The 22,221-nt window shown below is 35.9% G+C and overlaps 1 protein-coding gene across 1 annotated transcript in view; it reads right to left on the minus strand.

Moving 5' to 3' along the window:
• Positions 1–18,614, minus strand: part of LOC112047786 (uncharacterized) — a 55,076-nt gene extending 36,462 nt beyond the window's left edge. Inside the window, exon 1 of the mRNA XM_024085026.2 lies at positions 18,409–18,614. Within this exon, the coding sequence (XP_023940794.2) occupies positions 18,409–18,476 (68 nt within the window). The 5' untranslated portion in view covers positions 18,477–18,614. The remainder of the gene's footprint in view (positions 1–18,408) is intronic.
• Positions 18,615–22,221: the final 3,607 nt, after the last annotated feature.

The following is a 22,221-nucleotide window of genomic DNA, read 5'->3' on the forward strand; positions in this document are numbered from 1 at the left end:
TTTTTTATTGAGAAAGATTACAATAAGAAAGTTATACGTACTTATTACGTCTTATACTAAAAGCTATACAAATAAGTGGAACTATATGCCACCGATTGGCACTTCAGCTTCGCGACTCGCGACTGATTTATATCGGTGACTGGACTAGAATAAATAAATAATTCATTTAATTTTTCAGCCTTGAACACACTAAATGTGGCGTTTTCATCATAGATACTAAAATAAACTGCCTACCCTGAGAATTCATTATGATTCCATACTGAAGTAAGAATTCCATTGTACTATAATTTTTGGCCTAGTTAAAAACCTTGTGCACACCACTGCTTCTTATAGAAAGGGATGTGAAACATAGACCCATTTCCATTACGCAGTATTTAGTTTGTATTTGAATCGATTACTAAAATGTTAATAATACCGGGACCTACAGGTTAACGTACTCACTGAAGCACATTGCTACTATAGACTTTTTGAAAGAAAAATCAACTAAATATTTCATTTCCCGACCCAAGACTCGAACCCAGGACATCCTGTTTTAATCTGTACGTGTAGGCTAATCAACAAGCAAGCAAAGGGTCAGGTTAAGCGTTAATTTTATAACATTAACAAATTGTAGTAAACAGTTTCGTGCGTGAGTGTACCTCAAACTCGAGCGTAAGATATCTGTCAGTATGTACATCAAGTTATGTTCCACTACGTGACCGCATCTCCTAAACAAGTGTTCTACAGATGTAATCCTCACATTGACGTTCAATATGCCCGTGGATTTACTTACAGTTCCTGGGAGAATGTTGACTTAAAGTAGTCTATGACATCATCATCCTTATCAGCCCACTAGCTGACGCCACTCGGTTTCATCCCCGTAGTTCCCGTTCCCGTATGAATACGGGAATAATATATAGCCTATAGCCTTCCTCGATAAATGGGCTATCTAACACTGAAAGAATTTTTCAAATCGGACCAGTAGTTCCTGAGATTAGCGCGTCACATCAAACAAACAAACTCTTCAGCTTTATAATATTAGTACAGATTTTAATGACTCACTAGAGGGCCAGACCTTCCTCTTCATTAAAGAGGATGTGGAGCTTAGACCCACCATACTGCTCCAATGTTGGCGGGATAAGGTTGTTAATTTTAAATTCATTAACCCCATCAGATCAGAGTGATATGCGCAGTGGATTTATAAGAGGGAGGTCCTGGGTGCGATCGGTAGAAGTTTTCTTAATATTTGTCTAGGTCTGGCTGGTGGGGCGTTTCGGTCGTGGCTAGTTACCACCCTACCGACAAAGACGTAACCGCCAATTTAACGTTCCGGTGCGATGTCGTGTAGAAACCGAAAGGGGTGTGGATTTTCATCCTCCTAACAAGTTAGCCCGCTTCCATCTTAGATTGCATCATCACTTGCCATCAGGAGAGACTGTAGTCAAGGGCTAACTTGTAAAGAATTGAAAAACAAAAAATTAAACACATTTCTATCTTAAATCCGTCCCAATGTACATTACAATTAAACCTCAATCACACAGAAATTTAAATAAAGAATCCGAACGCTATCCAGATGAAAACAAAAAAAAATCAAACGCGAGCAGGAATAGAACAAAATCTGTGCCTCGTAAAAAAAAACTTGCTCTATGGTCAGAAAAAAAAAAAAAAAGGCAAGGAAACTGGCTCCTCCAACGGTCGGCCGCCATGTTTTTGTAAACGCGTGCCTCTCCCACGCACATATGATTGATCCAACGACGTTGAGATATCATCAAAGGGTTGAGTAGAGCGGACGTGAATACTAAACAGCGAGATCATGCCAAAGAAATGTATAAAACAACTAGCTGACTCGACTGAAATTTCTTTCATACAAAAATACCAAGATCGTGATATTATGAGGGTAGGAGGGTGAAAATAGTTTACAATTTATTTTCACTTACCGAATATGCACAATTAATTTCATAAAAATCACTCAAGCCATTTCGGAGAAGTTTAATTATACGGTGAAACGAAAATTTTTGATACATAGATAGAGATTGTATTAAAAGTTGTTGAGTTCCTATCTAAGATTAACAAACTCAGATTGTTCTGTGCTGTCCTGCGAAGTGTTGATCTATTTAAGTGATGGATTTTGAAAATCAGTACATCAGGTGGCTTTTTGTTCCGTCTCCAATAAAACAAAAAACAAGAATATTGAACTATTTTTCAAAGGGAATATTTATTAACCAAATCCTATTTCCTAAACTGTAAGTTTGTCCAATATGATAATAGGCTGAGATCAAACCCAAAACTCCTCGTACTTGAATTTTTGAGCCAGTAGCTAGTTGGCTATTATTAATATTTATAGCTTTATCCTATCTGATACTAAAACGTTTAAATATCCTCCCTTGATACAGCGTATTAAAATACCGTACTCCCTAGGGATGGAGGTAAAAAGCATTGTCTATGGTATGGTGCTGGCATATAGGGTATTAGATAGGAGAACTAGGACTTGTTTATGGTCAGCCCTTTCTTATAACCGCTTGTGGTCATCGGAAGCTATCTGGAAATAATTAGTAACAAGTATTTCTTAGTATTACGTAATGCATTTAAATCAATATATCTATAGGATTGTAAGTTATAATTATTTAATAATAACTAAGTTCAAAGGAAAGATATAGAGGGAAAACCCATACAATGCTGCAAAAGCGTTGTTTATCGGGCTTCATTATTTATGGTACGTTAAACAGATATTGTTGTTTTCCTTCCTGAATTAGTTGAAAATATCAATTTTATAACAACAAAATGTGATTTTGTATTTTAGTATGTCTTTCATTATTTCAAAATCTAGTGATCCAAATAACGGTACAGTATTTCATTAATTTTGGTATGAAACATAATAATAAAAATATAATTTCTTGTAAAATTAAAAATTTAAACTTTTTGTAAAAACAGCTTAAAAATTAAAAAAGAAATCCAATAAGTTTTCAAAAATTTCGAAGGTCAACGTGAAAAGATGAAATATCTATTCATCATTATACGTTGAAAACGAAGAAAATTTTGTAATACTAAGCACTATTATTTTCCTTTCATCATCGCAACTTGGCAATATGGAATGGTTTGTTCTGTCGTATTACGCAATGACAGGTGTTATGTGTAAGGAACTCTAATTAAAACTAATTAGCTCCAGTTATTACTCATACCATATCTGTACAGCAGATGCCTTTGCCACGCCAGAACAAAAACTAAACTCGACTCTATGGTCAACACTGTTGAGATTTGAATTTCGAACGGATGAAACGGGATTTAGTAATGTAATACGTGGATGGTAGTATAACGTCTTTTTTGGCGATAGGCTTTACGATTAGATGCCTTCGCCTCGAAATTGAATAGAAACAAAATTAGGCTTTATAGTCATCGCCGTTGGTATTTTAAATTTGGAACAGGAGAAACTGGATTCTGACTTTCGTAATGATGAACATAATAGTCAATGAACTATAAATGTTTGGTGCAATAGGCTGTAGGCCTTTGCCTCTTAAAAAAGAGAAAATAGAAACAATTTTCGACTCTATGGTCACCGCCGTTGGTATTTTGAATTTGGAACGGGATAACTGAATTTAAACATTCTATTAGTAAATAATAGTCAATGATACTTATGTTGTAAGTACATGATGCAACAGGCTGTCAAACAAGCCTTTGCCTCTTAGAGAAAATAGAAACAACTTTCGACTCTATGGTCACCGCCGTTGGTATTTTGAATTTAGAACGGGATAACTGGATTTAAACTTTCTATAAGTAAATAATAGCCGATGATTCTTATGATATAAGTACATGATGCAACAGGCTGTCAAACAAGATGCCTTTGCCTCTTAGAGAAAATAGAAACAACTTTCGACTCTATGGTCAACGCCGTTGAGATTTGAATTTGGAACGGGAGGAACGGGACCGGGATTTTCGTAATTCAAACGTGTAAATAGAAAGTTCCAAGTTCAAATTGTGTAAGATGTCTTAACTAGACAGATGCTAAACGATGAAGCAATGATAACGGGAAGAATGTTTAAACAGTGATTATTTGTCTTTTGAGAACGACTTGTTTTTTTTTTATGGCGGCAACTACGTCTTTATATTAGCATCAATTTTATAAAGATGGTCCACCTGGTGTTAAGTTGCCATGGATGCAGAAAGCCAAAACAATCATTAATGGGCTCGGATTTACAAGGCGGAGGTACTGGGTTCGATATGGCTGGGCTGGTCCAGGTCTGGTGGGAGGTTTCGGCTGCGGCTAGTTACCACCTTTAGCGTTCAGGTACGATGTCGTGTAGAAACCATAACGGGTGTGGTTTTTCATCCTCTGAACAAGTTAGGCCGCTTCCTTCTTGGATTGCATCATCACTTACAGTGAGATTGTAGTCAAGGGCTAACTTGTCTATAATCTGTAGAGAGGTCAATTCTGTACATGAAATATATTTCCAAAATAACTATCAGGGGGTGATTAGTGATTGATACTGATGCCGAAATGCAATCAGTAAAATTTTCGTCTGTCTGTTCGTTATAGAAACAAAAACTACTCGACGGATTTTAACAAAACTTGGTACAATTATTCTCCATACTCCTGGGCAGGTTATAGTATACTTTTCATCACGCTACGATCAATAGGAGCAGAGCAGTGAAGGGAAATGTTGGGAAAACGGGAGAAGTTACTGCATTTTTACAGCGATACTACTGTAAGGGCTGGATTAAAGAATAAATATATAGTTTACATTATAACCACTGAACCATAGCGGTCTCGCGACGGTTGGCACTCGTAGGATGTAGTCAATTGACCTACACTGTGTAACTCAAATTAGGTGTAATTTTCTATTGCAACGGACATTACGAAATCTATGAGGTACTAGTTGACGCCGCGCAGTTTCACCCGTGTGGTTCCCGTTCCCGTAGGAATACGGAGATATTATATAGCCTATAGCCTTCCTCGATAAATGGGCTATCTAACACTGGAAGAATTTTTCAAATCGGACCAGTAGTTCCTGAGATTAGCGCGTTCAAACAAACAAACACTTCAGCTTTATAATATTAGTATAGATTGGTAAAGATGGTCTATTTACCAAAAGTCCCAAGTTCAATGCTGTAACACAAAGCCTCTCTCTCGCTGCGATCAGTTCCTGGAACAGGTTCCATACTCTCCACTAATCGCTGCGGATGAAAAAACATCCGGACAAGAGTGTGATCGAACCAGCTTTGGTTCCGTACAAAATTATCTTTATTTGAATTGATAAAAAATATATTAGCTACTTTAAACGCAGGAGATACTCTGATAAAGTTTGCTTGCACCAATTAGATACACAAAAATGACAATTTAAAAAAAAATCAAAATAATGTAATCAATTTATCGCAAAGCTGACCTTTAATATAAACTGTAAGCTGCAGACAATACCTTTTCAAACTTAAACCAACCTTTTCCAACCTTTTCAAACTTTAAAACTAATAAAAATGGTAACTAGAAAAGTTTTTATAAGAATAATGAAAATAATCACATCAAATTAAAAACTTAATAACTTATCATATTCTAAATAAAATAGAAAACTTGACATTAATTTTTTACTAATTTTTTCAAGTTTCAAATTGCATAATTCAAGTATTTAAATTGAACTGTACATTTTTTAAAATTGTATTATTAAAACTGTCATTTTTGGCAATCCTCTCCGATTTTAGTCCGGTCTCTAAACCGTTGGAGTCTTGAGGTTCCAATAAAGAATTTCTCCGCGGAACTCTAAAACACCGGACACCGTGACCATTTTCTCAACGGTCGGTCGGCGCTCTCGCTCGCCCGTATAGCGTTGTCCCGCTCGCGCATTATATATTCAAGTTATGTCATAGGATGTTGCTAATGGACAGGATATAGGAGATTTGTAGTGTTTATGGAATTTTTGTTTATCCATAATATTGTTAAACCTTTACTCTTAAACCAGCTTTACTATGTTATTGATGCTATTTTAATAACCTCCTATATCTTCTACTTAAAATCCATTAAAATCGGTCCAACCACAAAAATTGTTTTAGAGATTAGTCCGAACAAACAGACAAATAAAAAAATGTTTGTTTTTTAGTATCATGTAACTATTAAGCGCATTAAAATTACAATTCAGAAATAGAGACAGACAATTAAATTTTTATTATTTAAAATTACTTGTATCGATTTTTTTTTCATTTATGATAAATTTTATAAAGTTTTACAATAATATTAAAACTACGTACCTACATATCTATAACTACATATTATTATAAAAATTAAAAAGGAAATATACTAAATTTAAATTATATCTAAAGGCTCATGCCTTTTGCAATCATTCAAGGCAATTTAATTTCATCGTAAAAATTCAAAATGGCAACCGATCCTAGGCTAAGCTAGGCTAGGCACTAATCTTTGAATCCCAATTTATTTCATTCTATCGATTAAGATAGATTTCCAACTGTGACATCATTTGTGAAAATTATCAAAATGGCGTCTGGTACTAGGTCTCTTCGAACCCCACATTTTAACTTTTATTATAAAAAAAACCAATGTCTATGGGCAACCACGGACCTGCTTGCCCATAGACATTGGTTTTTTTTTAACCGCAGTTTTTCCGCTCCAAGCAATAACTCGACTATCTGAAGGTCAAAGGAAGCCGCAGATTAAGTCATCTCACTGAAGATTATGTCCTCCGTATCTATACTAATATTATAAAGCTGAAGTTAATTTAGGAAAAACAAAAATTGTGCAATTTCACTCCTATCATTCAAAAAGGGCTCCTTTAAGTGTTCACTACGATAATATAAATATTAGCGAAACTGATATGAGTAAATTCTTAGGAATTATATATGACAAGCACTGTAGTTGGAAGCAACATGTCAATGTTGTGTGCGGTAAATTAAATAAATTCGTTTATGTACTAAGGAGATTAAGAATGACAGTGTCTAAGGAAGCTGCAATAACTGCTTATCATGGCTATGTATCTTCAGTCCTCTCTTATGGGCTTCCTATTTGGGGCAATTCTGTTGACGTTGAAAGAGTTTTTAGGACACAAAAAAAGTGCATTCGAGCTATTTTTGGTGTAGGACCGCTTGTAAGTTGTAGATCACTATTTAAACAGCTGAATATATTACCGCTACCTAGTATGTATGTAAGAGAGATTTGTATTATTGTTAAGAAATACCCTAACTACTTTAAGCATAAAGACGGAAATAACCAAAGATACCCTCATAAAATATGTCAGCCAAAATGTACCTTATCTATATTCAAGAACAACGCTTACTATATGGCTATAGCGGCCTTTAATAAGCTACCCAGTAAGTTGCAAGCAATGCCTCTCCAAACTTTTAGGAAAGAATTAAATAAATGGCTGCTCGACAAGAGTTTTTATAATATAAATGAATTTATCAATTTCATGAAATAATTACATTATGACATAAGCAATTTAATCTATTAATTTTCATCATCGATTTATTTTTCATTTTCTTTTTCATTTAAAGTTTTGTTCTGTAAATAGCAAAATTTTATTTATGGTTTATTATAATAAAAATTGATAATAAAAATTGTAATAAATATATGTTAAATTTAGGTTGAAATTTTTATTGTAAATTTTCACATCAAATATAATTATGTTATAAGGATAAATTATTGAAATTAATATTTTAATTGTAAAAATTTTGCATACTGTAATCGGTTGAATGTATAGGTGACTCAATAATTTTAAGACCAAAACATGTACCACATTCTAGCAAATAAATGATTTGATTTTGATTTGATTTGAAGAGTTTGTTTGTTTGATCGCGCTAATCTCAGGAACTACTGGTGCGATTTTAAAAATTCTTCCAGTGTTAGATAGCCCATTTATCGAGGAAGGCTATAGGCTATATATTATCCCCGTATTCATACGGGAACGGGAACAACACGGGTGAAACCGCGCGGCATCCGCTAGTTAGTTATAACACTTAGATATAAGACACTGAAGATCTTTTGGCACTGATGATCAATTTAGCATGTAAAGTAATTTTCATTTGATTTTTAGGGTTCCGTATTAAACAAGGAACCCTAAAAATTAGCTCAGAATTCTCTGACCAAGAGTTAACATATTTTTGTTCTTTTTGCCGTGGAGACCTAGGGGTATGTTTGGGGTAGGGTAGGGAACAAGTGCACACGACTCAAAGCGAGGCTTGCTTGTCCGTTATTAGGTATATAATTTTCTAATGACCTAAGAAATTAAATATCACGTGTCTCAAACGGTGAAGGAAAAACATCGTGAGGAAACCTGCATTGCAGAATTTTCTCAATTCTCTGCGTGTGTGAAGTCTGCCAATCCGCATTGGGCCAGCGAGGTGGACTATTGGCCTTACTCCTCTCATTCTAAGAGGTGACTCGAGCTCAGCAGTGAGCCGAATATGGGTTGATAATGATGAATGACCCAAGTAAAATAAACAGAAAATTACAATTTAGGACAATCTTTTCTGTATGAAAAGAATTTTGTATTGGACTGTATCTCACAAAACTTTATTGTTTCTAACAACGAAAAACTTTCTTTTTTAATTTGGTAAGGAAACAAGATAGACTGTACTCGGACCGTTAAAAAACAACCAAAACCCAAAACCGGACCCCGAAGAGCGCCGTGTAATAGTTTTGTGGTAATTTATGATGGTATCCCATAGACTATATACGTGGATGAGATGTTCAAACTCTATACTTTGGGTATGGGGTTATTTTATAGATAGATTAGGTTAGTAGAGTCTGCATAACTACTCGTATCTTCAACTAAAAGGTAAGATTTGATTACTTAATTATTTAATAAGATTTTCGCAAAACTACTTAACCGATTTTAAAAATTCTTTCCGCATTAGAAAGCTACATTATTAGCGAGTAACAAGGGGGGTAAATTCTATGGGAACATAGGTCAATTAGGGTTTTTTTTAAATTCTTTACAAGTTGACTACAATCTCACCTATCTAAGATGACATCGGGCTAACTTGTTAGGAGAAGGATGAAAATCCACACCCCTTTCGGTTTCTACACGACATCGTACCGGAACGCTACACCGGTGGTACGTCGAACCGATAGGGTGGTAACTAGCCACGGCCGAAGTCTCCCACCAGCCAAAAAATTAGGATTGTGGTGGCTTTAATAGGTAGCATAACAGATTTAAAGGGTCCAGATCGTCCAAATACAAACTTTCTTTAATTTTTTTTTAATCTATCTTTACATTCAGCAGCAGCATAAATTCTGGTTTGAATAGGGATGATGACAGTTATTTAAATTGTATATAAATTAAGAGTATGCTAATAGTAAAGCAATTTTGTAAAAGCAACAGGGTATCTGCGATCATTACTTTCGGAGCTACAGGGATTTAAAGAGTCAGATTTGCGGCGCTGCCGCGGATCCCTGAAAAACGCCCCATACAAAATGGCTAGAAATAATGACGTCATAGGCAATGTAATGATCGTTAGATTTGTATGGGCGTTCAAACAAAATCACTAATATCTTTGTTATTTGTGCGTTTATGTTTATAGTTCACATATTAAAAACTGTCACATTTAATGTAAGGAAGCTAAAACTGTATGAATTTTTATCTAATTACGATAAAAAAAATTTGATAGATTTTGAAATTTTATAATCATATTTATTTTGCAAATATCCAAACATTCTTTGCGTTTTTTGTATAAATTAGTTAACATTAACCTTATTTACCCGAATGTATCATAAAAATGAATTTATTCAATCCTAGTCATCATCCCCATTCCAGGCTGTGGCGTCACGACTCAGTAGATAACGCGCGTAGTAAATACGTAACGCACGTAACTCACTCACTCTACCGTGACGGCAACAGATTTACTCTCACTTTCATTACCACTGTCCTTTTCATCTGACCGCGTTACAGGATAATAGAAAGGAATGTAACTGTTGTGAATTTATTTCGTATATACCAAGGTTTCTCAAAGTGGGATTCGCGAACCCCTAGGGATTCGCCAGGGGCAGGGGCAGGGGGTTCGCGACAAGATTTACGTAATGGTGGCTTGATAACTGATACCAAGTCAGAACTAAGGTTAAAATTGTCCAAAATGACTCTTAACATTTGCGACAAGAAATAAGCACACCCATCACAGTAATATTACAAAGACCAAATAAAAAACCTTATTTTGTTAAATAGTCAAATTTATTTTTTCTTTGGGGGAGGGGGGGGGGGGGAGGGGCGGTGTTAGTTAGTTAGTTAGTAAGAGGTTCGTTGTCACTTGGAAATTTTAACAGGTTCGTGGAGCTGAAAGTTTGAGAAATCTTGGTCTATACTAATATCACGAAACGTGATAGCCCAGTGGATATAACCTCTGCCTTCAGAGGGCGTAGGTTCGAGTCCGGTCCGGAGCATGCACCTCCAACTTTTCAGTTGTGTGCATTTTAAGAAATTAAATATCACGTGTCTCAATCGGTGAAGGAAAACATCGCGAGGATATCTGCATAATTAAGAATTTTCTTAATATGGGAGCTCCCGAGCAGCCTGTATAAATAAATTAAAAATCTTTGCATAAAAATATATATTTTTTTTTATTTTTTTAGTAATAAAAATTTTTTAGTTGTACAGTCCGGCTTCTATAAGTGGACTCATCAACACCTTGAAAATATGGTAAATACTCCGGAGCACCCTGTATATATGAATTTAAAAAATGAGAAGTTTATTAAAATAGGCTTAACGGGAATCAAACCTACGTCCCTCCCACATACAAAACATCAACACAATTGCATGTGTTTAATCCACACTGGATCGATACGCACCCAATAAAATTCAACAATAGTCCTTGATTACATAAATCAATAATCTTTATTACCATCACAATACGATTCAAAATACAATAAAAAAATATATAATAACCAACAAATCAATCAAAGGAAAATAAACCTTATTTAATAGCAAATAAGATCCAAAATAGTTTGAAACAAAATTCGCAAACCCGCAGGTGTCATGTCACCCTAATAAAAATGGCAGTCGATTATTTTTTTTTTTTAACCACCATAGAGAATTTTATTGTTTCTAGATAGCGAATATTTATGGTGTCGATTTTTGATAGCTTTTAAAATGTTTTTTGTTGATTTTCATGTTGAAAATCGATTCGGTCTTAAATATTATCTAATCGATCTATTGCTAAAGTGGTAAATTAAAACATGATGTTTCCCAATGTGCATTTCTAAAGTAGTGCATACTCTAGTTAAAAACCCAATGCACGCCCCCGGCTTCAACTAGTGTATGGCTTAACCCACGCTAGCACCAAGCACATTATCATCAAAAGCTCAAAAACCTGCACTCAAGTAGCGAGGTGGGTCAATGCACCATAAAGAAACCTCGCCCTATGGTGGGCAATTCAAATCTATACTAATATTATAAAGCTAAAGAGTTTGTTTGAACGCGCCAACCTCAGGAACTACTGGTCCGATTTGAAAAATTCTTTCAGTGTTAGATAGCCCATTTATCGAGGAAGGCTATAGGCTATATATTATCCCCGTATTCCTACGGGAACGGGAACCACTACTAGTAGACTGATAATAATGATGCAGTAGGTATTGAAACCATAAAGTAACAGTTGTATCGAGCTACAGTTGTCTATGGCTTCATCTAGTCTATGGCTCACCCCACGCTAGCACCAAACAGTTGAGTGCCCCCTACGCGAGGGGCGCATCTGGTGGGGTCGTCGACCTGCGGGGGTAGCTATCGATCGCGGCGCACACGCAGGGTACCCTAGCACATTTCTATTCTATAATATATACTGTAGAATAAAAACGTTAGATAATTATCGTCATTAACAACTCACTGCTGAGCACGAGTCTCCTCTCAGAATGAGAAGCCCAATGCGGATTGGCAGCCTTCACAGAAATAGATAATTAAGAAAATTTTCAGCTATGCAAGTTTTATTCACCGTTTGAGACACGTGATATTTCATTTCTTAAAATGTACACAACTGAAAAGTTGTAGGTGCATGCCCCGGATTCGAACCTACGACCTCCTATTCGAAGGCAAAGGTGACATCCACTGGGCTATTATTATCATCAATACATCTACACTAACATTATAAAGCTGAAGAGTTTGTTTGTTTGAACACGCTAATCTCAGGAACTACAGGTTCGATATGAAAAATTCTTTCAGTGTTAGATAGCCCATTTATCGAGGAAGGCCTTAGGCTATATATTGTCCCCGTATCCCTACGGGAACGGGAACCACGCGGGTGAAACCGCGCGGCGTCAGCTAGTTATAAATAAAATGGAAGTATCTGCCTGTAATTTATAATAACTGTGTTTTCCAAGTGCTTAGTAATTTTTACTACTAACCCGCAAACTATAAAATTTTTGTTTGTTTTTCCAGGCTACTTTCTGCAACTTATATATAGGTTACTTTTTAACCCGGAAAAATTCATGACTCCCACGAGATTAGTGAAAAACTGAATTCACGGGAGAAGTCAAGGGTTAAGACGTGTCATTCATTGACTATACCTACTACACCATGAGGTCATAAAAATCACAAGTTATAATGTGAGGCAAAGGTCACCGTAACGCCCGGTAAGCAACGATTATGATATTCCTTATTGTCTATGGTCCAAGTTGTAAAGAGATGGCGGTATCATACAAGCATAAAAGTAATATTTAAATTATTTAAATTGAAATTTAGAAGAAAACGTAACAAATACTATTATATAATTATGTGCTTATGATTTTGGAAAATTATATCTGTAATAGTTTTTTTCCGTAAATACCTTTGATTTTATGACTTGTATATTGTATTGTGTTTTTGTGTTGATTTAATAAGACCTTCTTTTTTAATAATAATAATAATAATTTTATTAACTGCTTCTAAAATTTTAAAATAGTATTTGCCCTTAAAATATGCATTTGAATAACTATTACATTCGAGTATGTGACACAGCCTTTAGTAGTCTTTAAAAATACAAACACATACAAACACAATACACATATGTCTAATAGCCATTTTATAGAAGTAAATTAACAAGCCGCTTGCATTTAAATAACGAAAACATTCATAACAACGTACTAAATACAACTAAACCATCCATCTTTTACTAGTATTCAGAAAATCACAAACATGCAAATAATGAAGTCTTTCATAAAAACGCTACCGCTTGTGTCATGGGGTGGAATACAGGATGTCCATTAACGAAGGCGGCAGAAACCCGCTGCCGCCTGTGTCTATGCACACTCGACGTCAGGCGAGGCCGAACACCGTGACGCGCCGTTAACGTACCACAACGTATTTTAACGGGACGGCATATGGCGGTACGCATCAGCGATTATCACGGAAAAACTCTTCCTTCCGTTGACGGAGTATGGAATGGACCACAACAGGTGAAACATTTTCTATAACAAGATCCCCAAGACTGTGATGGACCTGCCAATGCGTAGCTTTAAGCAATGTGTTTAAAACACTTAGTCGAGGTTACTACAACATTGATGAGTTCCTCAATGATAAAGATGCTTGGAGGCCGTTGGATCAGCTTCCACCTTCACACAGGAAGTAAAACTATAAGATATTGTAATATTGTCATCAATTTTAAATTATAATATTGTATGATTTGTTTAAAAAGAGCAACTGTTGAGTTTCTTGCCGGTATCTTTTCAGCAGAACCTGCCTTCCGAACCGGTGGTAGAATCTTTACAAATAGTCAACTGACATGTCAAAAGTGCTTGGAAACTGAGCCTACTTGAAATAAATGATTTTTGATTTTGATTTTCTACTATTAGCTATGTTATCTGCAAAATTTTGTGTTTACTTACATTCTATATTTTTATATACAAAAATATTGTATATCCTATCCTACTTATACATATTATAAACGCGAAAGTTTGTATGGATGTTTGGATGTTTGTTACTCTTTAACGCCGCTACTACTGAATCGATTTAGCTGGAATTTGGAATGGAAATAGATTTTACTCTGGATTAACACATAGGCTACTTTTTATCCCGAAAAATCCATGGTTTCCCGAGATTTGCGAAAACTGATGATTTTGATGATATGAATGTTTGTTACTCTTTCACGCCTCGACTACTGAACCGAATCAGCTGAAATTTGGTATTGAGATATATTATAGCATAGAACATATAGGCTACTTTTTATTCTGAAAAATCCATGGTTTCCGAGGGATTTGTGAAAAACTAAATTCCACGCGGACGAAGTCGCGGGCGTCCGCTAGTTTTAAATAAAACTGATTGACTTCAACTGCTATTAGTTATCAGATATGTTGTGATATACGTAGGTACTACAGAAACCAACAACAAACCATATATGATCTCCCATTTTATAGGGAAAATAAAAGACCAAAAACATGGCAACAAAAAACAAATTAATCCATTATCCACCTTACATCAATACAAATAGTGACTGTTTTCCTTTGCACTAATATTCTTTTTAAATTTTATATCAGTGTAAGATCATAGGGGTCCTTTGTAAGAAACTTTTTTTAAACCACAGAGGATACTAAAACCGTCTTCTTTTTGCTTGTCTATGATTTTTACTTTTCCTTGTCGTTTTTAAATGAGTACCTATCAGTGGTGTGCACAAGCTTATTAACTAGGGTAAGCACTGCACATATAAATTGTACAAAATGAAAATTTTCCATTACAATACAGATAATTAATGCAAAGGGTGTGTGTTTTTATTTTTTATATCTATGGAGTACCTACCTGATATCATTGGTGCTCAAATCTGTTCTGCTAAAGTTTATGGTTAGGTCCTAGGTAAAATGATTTTTTACCTAGGACCTAACCATTCGCGGTGGATTTACAAGATGTAGGTCCTGGGTTCGATCCCCGGCTGGGCCGATTGAGGTTTTCTTAATTGGTCCAGGTCTGGCTGGTGGCAGGCTTCGGCCGTGGCTAGTTACCACCCTACCGACAAAGACGTACCGCCAAGCGATTTAGCGTTCCGGTACGATGCCGTGTAGAAACCGAAAGGGGTGTGGATTTTCATCCTCCTAACAAGTTAGCTCGTTTCTAGCTTAGATTGCATCATCAGTTACCACCAGGTGAGATTGTAGTCAAGGGCTAACTTAGAAAGAATTTAAAAAAAAAATTAACGTGTCACGGACATAGCTGACGTATCTATACTAATATTATAAAGCTGAAGAGTTTGTTTGTTTGTATGTTTGATTGAACGCGCTAATCTCAGGAACTACTGGTCCGATTTGAAAAATTCTTTTTAGAGTTAGATAGCTCATTTATCGAGGAAGGCTATAGGCTATATTTTATCCCCGTCTTCCAACGGGAACGGGAACCACGCGGGTGAAACCGCGCGGCGTCTACTAGTATATTTATATACCTACATAAGATAAACAAGTAAAAATAACAAAGTATTGGTTACCATTGATAAAATTATTATCAAATGTAACATATATTTTCCAAACTAATTATTTTAAATCGGCTCTTTTGACCTGATAACATGGTCCATATCGGTTTATTTTAAATCGCCATATTTTTTTTATAATATGACCAATATTTCCCTCCAACTAGTCGACAAAGACAGTGCTAGGAATCGGTACGACAATAGACCAACGGGGCGGGGATCGAACCACCACCCACCACCCCTCGGTGATGAGTCTTCATAGATGCATAAATGCAATGCATATCTGTATTGGTGGAAGAATTTCCCATTTTGTACAATTTCTACCTATTAGTGCATACGCTAATTTAAAAACCTTGTGGGGTAATATCAATATATACTACAAGTTTTAGCGTTCCGATACGTCGTCCAGAAATCGTACCGGAACGCTTAAACTTCGGTGGTAAGTGGTAAAAGAAACTTGTGAGTCGTGTGACTAATCTATTTTTATAAATCTCGCAAATCTTTGTCTTTACTCAACTCAGGATTCGAATCTAAGACCTCATGATATACAGTCATGTCACTAAGCCAACGAGGTAATAAAACTTATAACAAAATTAACTTCATCTCTAAATAACGCACAAATTCCAGAGATGACATCACTTCCCGAACCAGAGTTCCCGCCAAATGATCTCCCGTCCCACTCCCACAACAATGTAAACGCATACACCAAAGCGAGACAACAACATAAACATAGCCCAACCAATTCAAATCTCTCATCCCGCTCTAACGAATACATTCAACCGTGTAACAGAACGAGATGGCAATATAAACATAAATTAGCAATATCCGATAACATAGGCGAGGTCCGTAGATAAAAATGTTTTATGAATACTTCATTCAGAATACAAAGTTGTTGGTAAAAAAAAATCTATTTCTGTACATTTCGGAGAAGTTTTTTTTTATACTCACTAAGCTTTAATACTAACTATGGGCCTCATTAGAAGGCTTAAAGTCACTCAGCGGGCGACGATGGAGCGAGTTATGCTTAGCTTCTATGCGTGATCTAATCAGAAATCAGAGATCCGCAGAAGAACCAAAGTCAAAGACTCAGCGAATCACGAAGCTGAAGTGGCAATGGGCAGGCAGCAGGCTACATAGTTCGATGAGCCGATGAACGTTGGGGTCCCAAGTTGCTGGAATGGCGACCCCGCACCGGAAAGCGCAGTGTTGGTCGATCCCCCCAATAAGTGGCCCGACGACATCAAGTGGATTGCAGGGAGTCGCTGGATGCTGGCAGCACGAGACCGTGGTGGTTGAGTCCATGCAAGAGTCCTATGTCCAGCAGTGGACGTCCATCGGCTGGTAATCATAATGATGAAACTTTAGCAAGTATGTCGTTGTTTAGTTGAATGAGCTGGTTAAAGAACCTTAATCCCTATAAGGAGTAGGTAGTCAACTTTTGTAATTCAAATTATTCGTCCTTGCCGCATAGAAGATTTAGAGCACATTACACATAGAATAAGATTTCTATGTAATTAAAGAAGCCTGGCTTTTCCGTTTCGCACTTTTGGAGGTATTTCAAGCAAATTTGATAATGTGGACACTTACCATCAGATGATTATGTGGTTGAGCCTAAAACTGTAATTATGTCAAGTACTTATAGTACGCGTATACATACTCTTTAATAACAACAATTTCATCTCTATATTTTCACCATACTGCACATTCTACTTCTGTATTTCAAAAATCGAATGAGCTTCGCTTACGCTTTCATCGAAACGTCAAATGAAATTGAAAACTTTTTAATTTCAAAATCTATGGATCAATTTGATTTTTAAACAGGTTGTATGGTAACAAATAACTTTGTCTCTTGGGGCCTAGTTGAACGGCCTACCAGGTACAAGGCCAGACCTAGCTTATTAGATATCCGATTTGGACGTTAAGACTCAACACGCTGTCCCAAAGCGGATTGGTGGGCCTAGAGCGATAATGTTAGACTGTAAAACAATCGCTATCAGATGATTATGACCCGGACCGACGGCTTAGCGTGCTCTCCGAGGCACGAGGGTTACACCACCAACGAACTAAGTAACTTAAGATTAAAAAAAAGCTCAATTAAAAAGACTAGAACCTAAGACTTCGTGCCACGTAGGTCACATGGACTACCGAAGCAGTTACAATATAGATAATAGATACCAATATCATAATGAAGACAATTCATTCAACAGTCTTTCCAACAACTAATGTAGGTCTCACAGATAAATCCCGAGAATTACCATAGGACACCATAAGCTGCATTGGCGTCATGTTGCGTCTTAAACCATAAACAGATGCTTTCTATGGTATGAAAGGTAAGATTTCAATCTTATCTCTATTAGTGGAAACAATGACAAAACATTTCGCCTATTTACTACCTAAACAACCTTTTGTTTAAACTTTTACCTCTATAAATACATCAAAGTATTTTTAAACAGTCAAAATAAAGTAAATTTTTAAAATAAGACCGCGTATCGTATAAAACATCGCCACAGTTTTTATTATTTAATTTAAAAAAAATAGGCTCTATGGTCACTGATCTTAGCCATTCCCCTGGAGGACAAAATAAAAAACTTCTTACTTTTAAAATTTTTAGAGGCAAACCAGGCAAAGGTATGTAATGGTAGTCTCATCAAAGATTTTGAAATGTTCAAGATATAGAAGCAACACAATGAATGAACAAAACATCAAAAAGCTCCGTAGAACTGCGAAAGGAAGTCAATCGAAAGCTTATCAGTAACGGTTTTCTCGACCACGTAGATAGATAATGTAACAAAGTTAACTAATAATTTACGTATTACACCAACTTGTTACGTTTAATTATGATATTTAACATATTTCTGGGCAGTCTTCATGTAAAAAGTTAATGCTTTTAATATAAAAAAACAAGTCAAATGACATCTATTATTGAAAAACACTACAGTGTATGTAATAGCCGTTTAATAAATATAAATAACAGAACAATTTGTTTTGATATGTTACATACATTCATCGGTTTATAAAAAGTTTTATACACAAAATTGAAAAAAAAAAATCGAGCCATTGATAAAAAAAGTTGAATTGACGACTTACCCAGAGCATTGGCAGTTCATCTCACAGTTTTTGCTACTCTCCCCCCACATTTTGGCACAGAGGTCCATCACAACACTTAAAAATTAGACTATTTAATTAATAAAAGTTCATTTTATTCAGTCTTTTTTTTATACACACAGTCACAGAGCTTCCTGGAAGAAGTACGACCAACTCGTTTGAAGGCCGAGCGTCGACTGAAGTGAAACGCCCTCTTTAGCAAGCGTTGAGCGTTCCCGGTAAATTCTTCCCGCCACCCTTGTCATTTTTGGGAGACGTGTAAAAGGACTTCCTACTATTTTGGTAGAAAACTTTGGTACTTTTGTAAACTGGTTTCAATATGGAGGAGGTTAGAACCTCCTTGTTATATTTAAGACGATAATTATATTTTTAACTCAAATTCAAAGACCTCTTTGCAGTTTTCTGAGGCTAGTGGTCAGAGATTTGGATAGAATAAACTTGCATCTCTTCGAAGTAAGCACGCTTCCGTCTTATACTTCATCGTCACTTTACATTAGGTGAGATCGCAGTAAGGATGATTTGTCATTAAAAAAAAAAGACGTCCCACGTTTTCACGTGTTTTTCGTATAAAGGGATTAAATATAGCCAAAGTTGTTGATAGTATAGCTTAGGAGATAAAATATAGCCTATGACACTCACAAATAATGTGACTAATTGGTGAAATAATTTTAAAAATCAGATAATAACAAATAAACACAAACAAATCGAATCTTATATCTATATTAATATTATAAAGCTGAAGACTTTGTTGTTTTTTATTTGATTGGTTGAAGACGCTAATCTCAAGAACTACTGGACCGATTTGAAAAATTCTTTCAGTGTTAGATAGCCCATTTATCGAGGAAGGCTATATATTATTCTGATATTCTTAAGGGAACGGGAACCACGCAGGTGAAACCGCGCAGCGTCAGCTAGTTTGTTATATTCAGATGTCCGATCCGATTAATGAAAGAATTTAGGGTATTATTTAATGTCTACACTTACTGTCAACATTGTCCCATTGCCAACAAAATGCATGCTAATTTGTTACTGATAGGATGAACGGGATCATGGACAAATAAATATTACAAATTCGAATGTGCGTTTGTTTGTTATACTTTAACGCCTGCCCAGTAAACTGAACATAAAAATTCAACGAAAAGCTATATTATTAGCAGGCAACATGGAATACAGGTTATCTCTGTATTCTTATGAGGGTGAAACCGCGGGAGTATCAGCTACTACTAGAAATCTATACTAATATTATAAAACTGAAGAGTTTGTTTGATTGAACGCGCTAATCTCAGGAACTACTAGTCCGATTTGAAAAATTATTTCACTGTTAGATAGCCCATTTATCAAGAAAGGCTATAGGCCATATATTATCCCCGTATTCCTACGGGAACGGAAACCACGAGAGTGAAACCGCGCGGCATCATGTAGTGAATAAATAAAAGTCAGACAAGTCTCTGCGCTTTCGAAGATTTTGTGGAAGTCAAATAAATTATTAATATCAGTTATATCTAAAAACAAAACATTATTTGACAGTATTGTAACTCATCTCCTATTTCCAAGTAGGTAGAAAAAAAATGGTAACTTTTTAATTTTTTAGTCTGTCCTCCGACATGCTCAGACGCACAACCCGTCTGACCCTACAACCTAACTAGATCGATTATCAAACTGACACACTCAAAATTATACTCTATCACATAGACATACAACACAAAATCCGTTAACCAATATCCCACAAAAGGAATGTCATACAAAAATCATATGGGAAGCGAATCCTGTTTCCACACACACTTCCATCTATACAATTATTACATCACTCAATAATCAACTTTAACCAAAATTTAATAAAGTGCATTTTCCATTGACACAAAATATAAAGCCGGTATTTACGCACACATACGGAACATCGATTCAAAAGTTAAATCATATGGTCATTCAGTAATTTGCTAATTTGATAAGAACCTTGATACTATTGAAATAGAGTTTAAAATACGTTAAAAATTCAAACTTGGACCATATGACAAGTTAAACGTATTTCAAGGATCATGCGGTACGAAGGACAGAATAAAAATATGGTATTTTGGGATACTTCGTCTGCATTTTGATCAGCTGTTTTTTTCTATCTTGTCTATTAGGGTTCCGTAGTCCACACTGAACCCTTATATTTTCGCCATGTCGCAGCCGCTATATTTGTGCATTAAATAAGGGTTTAATTAATAAAATTATAATATTTACGGTTTAATGCAAATTTAATCTACGGAACCGTAGACTGTCCGTGTATCGTCACGCACTTGGCTGGTTTTAATTTACTTTAATTCACTATAGGTAGTACTATGTAGGTACCACCTAATTTTATTAAACAACTAGCAGAACTACGTGGTTTTACCCGCGTAGTTCCTATTCCCGTGAAATTATAGGTATAAAATATAGCCAATGGTACTCCTTAATCATGTTACTCCTTTCTATTAGTTTAGAATTTTTCAAATCGGTCTAGGAGTTTATGAATTTATTCGTTACATATAAAATAACACGCATGACTGACGAACGAATTTTGAATCTGTTTATAGGAGAGATACCACCCAAACACATATTCGGCTCACTGTTGAGCACGAGTCTCCTCTCAGAATGAGAGGCAATCTCATTTTGTAGGCACGTAACATATCCAATGGTATAAAGTTATTATCTACCTACAGGTATGTCATCTACTTGGTAAATCATATTATTGCTATAAAAAACATAAAAATGTTATTGTTTTTACATCCGGACCTCCAGGAGAGACCTTCGGTACAAATTGCCGTTACAGACTAATCTCCTTATCTCCCAATCTCCTCACTGTTACGACGTGTGAGTTTTATGGAGCTATAAATCTGACATGGCCGAAAGGCATTGATTTTTGTATGCAAGCGGAATGGGGATGATGACTAGGTTTGAATATATTGATATTTATGATACATTCGGGTAAATAAGGTCAATGTTAACTCATTAATACATAAAAAGCAAAGATTGTCTGGATATTTGCAAAATAAATAAGATTATAAAATTTTAAAATCTACTAAAAATATTTTATCGTAATTAGATGAAAATTCATACAGTTTACATGCCTACGACGTCATAAGTTCGTACCATTTTGTATGGGGCGTTTTCAGGAACTTACACTGTAAGTTGTAACGCTCGAATTTTATCAGCATGCTATCATTGGATAGATAACAATCATTTCCTTCATCATCATCATATCAGCCGATGGACGTCCACAGGACATAGGCCTTTTGTAGGCACTTCCAAACATCACGATACTGAGCCGCCTGCATCCAGCGAATGTCTGCGACTTGCTTGATGTCGTCAGTCCACCTGGTGGGGGGTCGACCGATACTGCGTTTTTTAGTGCGAGGTCGCCGGCACCTTGGAACCTAACTTCAGCTTCGCAACTCGTTGAACTATGTCGGTGACTTTGGTTCTTCTGCGGATCTCCTCATTTCTGATTCGTTCACGCAGAGATACTCCTAACATAGCTCGTTCCATCACCCACTGTGTGACTCTGAGCCTTCTTAAAAGGCCCATCATTTGCTTAAGTCATCTATTTATTGCCTTGCGACTCAGTTGATAATGCACTGACTATAGAGCTCGAAAAGTAACGCATTATGCGATACTACAGTACTACCTCTCGAGTCTATACTATCTCTTGCTATAGGTAAGCGAGCTATCGACTGAGTCGCGAAGCCATAATTGTCATTAGAAAGATAAACCTAGAATTCTTGATGGCTCAATAGATAACGCACTAATTATAGCAAAAGGTAGTACCGACTC

This window comes from Bicyclus anynana, chromosome 27 (assembly GCF_947172395.1).
Source record: "Bicyclus anynana chromosome 27, ilBicAnyn1.1, whole genome shotgun sequence".
Lineage (NCBI taxonomy): Eukaryota > Metazoa > Arthropoda > Insecta > Lepidoptera > Nymphalidae > Bicyclus > Bicyclus anynana.